The sequence below is a fragment of the Tachyglossus aculeatus genome, chromosome 14 (assembly GCF_015852505.1).
Source record: "Tachyglossus aculeatus isolate mTacAcu1 chromosome 14, mTacAcu1.pri, whole genome shotgun sequence".
Classification (NCBI taxonomy): domain Eukaryota; kingdom Metazoa; phylum Chordata; class Mammalia; order Monotremata; family Tachyglossidae; genus Tachyglossus; species Tachyglossus aculeatus.
The window spans coordinates 831731-837730 of NC_052079.1; the positions used below are offsets into that span (position 1 = coordinate 831731).

General features: G+C 47.4%; 1 protein-coding gene across 1 annotated transcript in view; it reads right to left on the reverse strand.

Moving 5' to 3' along the window:
• The window catches only part of DACT1 (dishevelled binding antagonist of beta catenin 1), a 30609-nt gene extending 25790 nt beyond the window's left edge, over window positions 1-4819 (reverse strand). Inside the window, 3 exon segments of the mRNA XM_038756697.1 lie at window positions 353-416; window positions 4611-4613; window positions 4736-4819. Coding sequence (XP_038612625.1) covers window positions 353-416; window positions 4611-4613; window positions 4736-4819 — 151 coding nt within the window.
• Between the last annotated feature and the right edge of the window lie 1181 nt (window positions 4820-6000).

The following is a 6000-nucleotide window of genomic DNA, read 5'->3' on the forward strand; positions in this document are numbered from 1 at the left end:
AGTCTGAGATCTCCGGGAGTCCTGGGAGGGCAGGTTTGAGAACTGGGTATCCTGCTCAGACTGAGGTTGGATGGAAGGGGGTGGTCGAAGGGAGGGAAAGAGTGGGACAGAAAGGGAAAGAGGAAGAGAGGAAGAATGTATATATGTGTGGCTGTCTAGGCCCAGCGCTTGGCTCGTCAATCAATCCATCAATCAGTTATATTTATTGAGTGCTTACTGTGTGCAGAGCACTGCCCTAAGCAGTTGGGAGAGAGTACAAAATAACAGAGCTGGCAGACACATTCCCTGCCCACAGAGAGCTTATGCTCTAGAGGGGGAGACAGACACTAATAGAAATAAATAGAAAACTTACCATCTTTCATACCCCACACCTTTCCAGAAAGTTTGATGCCACAGGAAGCTAGGCAGCTCCATTTCTGAAAAGATAAGAACGGAGGTCCGATAGGGACAAAATTCCTGTGGGGTTGGTGGAGTTGAAACAAACCGTGGCCCTCCTAGTCCTTTGAAGTTGACGAGAAGCAGAGAAGGGCCCACTCTCCTGCTCCTGGTTTCAGGGCCGAAGGGCAGAGCCCTTTCCACCCGGGACTTTGGGGGATTGCCCCGATGACAATTTGCTTTTTCTCATCTGATAGCAGGTCTGCCCAAATCTCTCCGACTTGGATTCAGAGGTTTCTGAGCCCCCTTTCTCCCGACAAGGATGGCTGCCCCTCAACTCTCTGATCTTTTGCCATTTGGTGCTGTCACGGAAGCCATGGTGGAAGTTGCTTGCAACGGTCAGGGGTCCTGTGTCCTAATCTCGACTCTGCCACCTCCCCGCTGCGGGACGTTGGGCAAACTGCTTACCCTCTCTTTGCCTCGGTTTCCTCCTCTGTAAAATGAAGAGGGATGTTGTGAGAATAAAATGGGGTAATTGTGCCACGCCCCACAGTAAGGGCTCAAGGAATATCACTGATATGTGCTTTGGGAAAATAGAAGTATTCTGCAAATCAATCAATCAAGCCATCATATTTATTGAGCACTCATGGTGTGCAGAGGAAAGAATTGCGATCGTGTGGCCATGCACCTAGCGCATAGATTGTTCTCCGTGAGGTAAGATACCTTCAATAAAATTGATGCCTCCGTGATTTTTGTATTTTTTTGTTTGTTTTTTAAAATAGTAGTTAAGCATGTTTCAGGCACTGTACTAAGTGCTATTTAGATACAAACTAATCAAGTTGCACACCATCAGTGTCCCACACGGGGTTCAAAGTTTTAACTCCCATTTTACAAATGAGGCTCAGAGAAGTTAAGTGACTTGTACAAGTTGTGGAGCTGGGATCAGAACCCAGGTCTCCTGACTCCCAAGCCTGTACTGTTTCCACTAGGGCCACACTGCTTCTCAGTAAGAGGTGAGAGGAGGATGGCTTCCCCAAGGATATTCCTACTCTACAGAATGCTTAAGCCCATGAGGATGCTTAAGCCCTCCCCTCCCCAGCCACAGGTCCCTGGTACCAAATGTTCCGCTGCCAAAAGCTCACTGTACTTTGGCAGTTGTTATTGTTGTCTTATGCTGTCGAGTCGTGTCCGACCCATAGCGACGCCCTGGACACATCTCTCCCAGAACCCCACCTCCATCTGCAATCATTCTGGTAGTGGATCCATAGGGGTTTTCTCGGTTAAAAATCCGGAAGCGGTTTACCATCGCCGCCTTCCATGTAGTAACCTGAGTCTCCGCCCTCGACTGTCTCCCATGCCGCTGCTGCCCAGCACGGGCGAGTTTTGACTTGCAGCCGATGGCTTTCCACTCACTAGCCACTGCCCAAGCTAGGAATGGAATGGTTCGGCCTCTGCTTGACTCTCCCTCCCGTAGTTGAGACTGGTAGAGGACTGGAAACTCTCCAGATGCGACCCTGAGAGCTGACTTTGGCTCTGCTTCCCAAGAAGAGGGCTTGCTGGTCTCCCCTAAAAAGAGGATCTGCCCAAGGGCATCCAAGTGGCAGCGCTGGGATTGGAACCTGGTTTTCTGACCCTCAATCATGGGCTCTTTCCATTAGTCCTATTCTATTTATTTTATTTTGTTAGTATGTTTGGTTTTGTTCTCTGTCTCCCCCTTTTAGACTGTGAGCCCTCTGTTGGGTAGGGACTGTCTCTATATGTTGCCAACTTGTACTTCCCAAGCGCTTAGTACAGTGCTCTGCACACAGAAAGCGCTCAATAAATACGATTAATTGATTGATTGATTGATTGCTAGTCCTCCCTGTCCTGCCTAGGGTCTTGCCCCACCCCAGATACAGAGATAGATACAGAGGGAGATAGTTGTGTCCTTCTTCTAGGCACTGACTACTCAGGTGAGCATTGTTCAGAGTAAAGTGCTTTACACACAGTAAGCGCTCAATAAATACGATTGAACGAATGAATGACGAGACAGTATGCCAACTCTATGCCTCACGGCATTACATTTTTCTGTTTTCCATGGGGCAGAGCCAAATTTGGGGATCTTATAAGCCCCTTCATTTCTCAGTACTCAAGTTATTGGCTGCTTGACTCCAATACGACAGACACAGTCCCTGCCCGCAGAGAGTTTACAGTCTGGAGGGGGAGGCAGACATTAATATAAATTAAAAAATTACAGATATGTACATAAGTGCTGTGGGGCTGGAAGGGGGGATGAATAAAGGCAGCAAGTCTGGGTGACACAGAATGGAGTGGGAGAAGGGGAAAGGAGGCTTAGTCAGGGAAGGTCTCTTGGAGGAGATGAGCCTTCAAGAAAGCTTTGAAGGTGGAGAGTAATTGCCAGATCAGTCAATCAATCAATCAATCAATCATATTTATTGAGCGCTTACTGTGTGCAGAGCATTGTACTAAGCGCTTGGGAAGTCCAAGTTGGCAACATCTAGAGACAGTCCCTACCCAACAGTGGGCTCACAGTCTAAAAGGGGGAGACAGAGAACAAAACCAAACATACTAACAAAATAAAATAAATAGAATAGATATGTACAAGTAAAATAAATAAATAAATAAATAGAGTAATAAATATGTACAAATATATATATATATATACAGGTATATATACAGTCCAGAGATAAGACATGGGCGAGAGGTTGGCAGTGAGATAGATGAGGAGATCGAAGGTACAGTGAGAAGGTTGGAATTTGGAAGGAGCCATCTTACCTCCTTCCCTTCCCCACAGCACCTGTATATATGTATATATGTTTGTACATATTTGTTACTCTATTTATTTATTTATTTGTTTTACTTGTACATATCTATTCTATTTATTTTATTTTGTTAGTATGTTTGGTTTTGTTCTCTGTCTCCCCCTTTTAGACTGTGAGCCCACTGTTGGGTAGGGACCGTCTCTATATGTTGCCAACTTGTACTTCCCAAGCGCTTAGTACAGTGCTCTGCACACAGTAAGCGCTCAATAAATACAATTGATGATGATGATGATGATGATTTGAAAAGCCAAGTGTGTGGGCTGGGTTTTAGTGGGACACCAGCAAGCTGAGGTAGAAGGGGGCAAGGTGATTGAGTGATCGATTGATCTGTGGGAAAAATGACGGTGCCCTCTCCTTGCAGTGGTCACCACGAGACTTTCCCCCACCTGCCTAAGCCGACCACTGAGGTAGAAGGAGAAGCGCTTAGTACAGTGATCTGCACCCAGTAAGTGCTTAATAAATACGATTGAATAAATGAATGGACCAGTGGCTGTTACCTTCTCCCCAGATCAAAACCTCCGCGTCCCAGTGGATGTTTTTAATCCACATCCTGGCCCCAATTTCCCCTTCTACCTCGTGCCTTTGATGGGAGCGCCCGGGAAGAGCAAGTAATAAGACCGCGTTTCCTATTGACCCAGCTGTCTATAAACAGAGGGCTTCCTGCTAGGAAAGGGAATGACATTTCAATTGCCGAAAATTATCAGCCTCTAACTCATCTGACTCTCATGGCTGGGCTGCTAATTCAGGAAATGGGAACCATGAAAAGTTTCTTTTTACATTCTATTGGGACCAGATGTGGAATATGAGAAGAATCTTGACCAAAATATCTTCCAGTAGCTGGAATGGCAGGGTGTGGGAGACTCTTCACGTCCCAGATCCGGGACAGGTGCTGGCCTCTGCAAAGTTAGCCGTCTGGAGGGAGATATCGGGACGGGGCGACTTGCAGATAAATCATCATCATCATCAATCGTATTCATTGAGCGCTTACTGTGTGCAGAGCACTGTACTAAGCACTTGGGAAGTACAAGTTGGCAACATATAGAGACAGTCCCTACCCAACAGTGGGCTCACAGTCTAAAAGCAATCAATCTATGGTATTTATTGGGCACTTACTATGTGCAGAGCACCTGGGAGAGTACACTAATGATGGTATTTGTTAAGCACTTACTATGTGCCAGGCACCGAACTAAACGCTGGGGTGGAAACAAGCAAATCGAGTTTGACACAGTCCCTGTCCCATATGGGGCCCACAGTCTCAATCCCCATTTTAAAGATGAGGCAACTGAGGCACAGAGAAGTGACTTGCCCAAGTTCACACAGCAGACAAGCGACGGAGCCGTGCTTGTGCCCAGTCCCGTGCTGCTTCAACACGACAGAATTAGCAGACACGTTCTCTGCCCATAACGCACCGACGATCTAGGGGAGAGAGGAGTTCCGGGGATAGGGAGCTAGAGATTGGGCTGGAGAGACAATGCAGAAAGCAGGAATCCTGCCAAGTGAGGAGAGGTGGGCTTCCCCTGCTCCATCCTAATAACTACCTTTTCCCAGACTTGACTAGGGAAACAACCCCCTCTCAGCCGATCTCTTAGCTGCGTGTTCAACAGGCCGTTTCCTGTGCTCATGACGACTTAAACACCACATCAGCCCCTGCCAGCCTTGCCAGCCCCGTGGATGCCTGATAGGAAGAGTTAGTCCCGGGTGCCAAATTCTGGGAATGCTTTTCCATTATTCATGGATGTCAAGTGCGCCCGTGGAGCCCTTCGACGCCGCTAATCGGTCTCAGGTAATTTGTCATCTAAACATCTATAATCTGGTCGTTAATACACGGAATTGCAAACGAGCTGGCAGTCCTGAATCTCGAGTGTGTGATTCCTTCAGCTTGCCTCCTTTCTGGGTGGGGGAAGGGGCAGCGGAAACCACAGTAGGACTGCAGATTTCAGAGCCGAGTAAAATACAAGGTGGAGGACTACCCGACAGAGCCTGCGGATCCCAGCCTAGACTGGCTAATAATAATAATAATAATAATAATAATAATAATAGTTCTTGTTAAGTGCTTACTATGTGCCAAGCACTTTTCTAAGCACTGGGGTTGATAAGAATTAATCAAGTTGGACACAGTCTCTGTCCTATATGGGGCTCACACTCTTAATCTCCATTTTACAAATGGGATAACTGAGGCCCAGAGAAGTGAAGTGATCTGCCCAGGGTCACACAGCAGACAAGTAGCAGAGCCAGGATTAGAACCCAGTTCCTTCTGATTCCCAGGCTCGTGCTGTGTCCAGTCAGCAATGCTGCTTCTCATTTGTATGGGGCTCACACTCTTAATCTCCATTTTACAGATGAGAGAACTGAGGCCCAGAGAAGTGAAGTGATCTGCCCAGGGTCACAGAGCAGACAAGTAGCAGAGCCAGGATTAGAACCCAGTTCCTTCTGATTCCCAGGCTCGTGCTCTGTCCAGTCAGCAACGCTGCTTCTCATTTGTATGGGGCTCACACTCTTAATCTCCATTTTACAGATGAGAGAACTGAGGCCCAGAGAAGTGAAGTGATCTGCCCAGGGTCACACAGCAGACAAGTAGCAGAGCCGGGATTAGAACCCAGTTCCTTCTGATTCCCAGGCTCGTGCTCTGTCCAGTCAGCAACGCTGCTTCTCATTTGTATGGGGCTCACACTCTTAATCTCCATTTTACAGATGAGATAACTGAGGCCCAGAGAATTGAAGTGATCTGCCCAGGGTCACACAGCAGACAAGTAGCAGAGCCGGGATTAGAACCCAGTTCCTTCTGATTCCCAGGCTCGTGCTC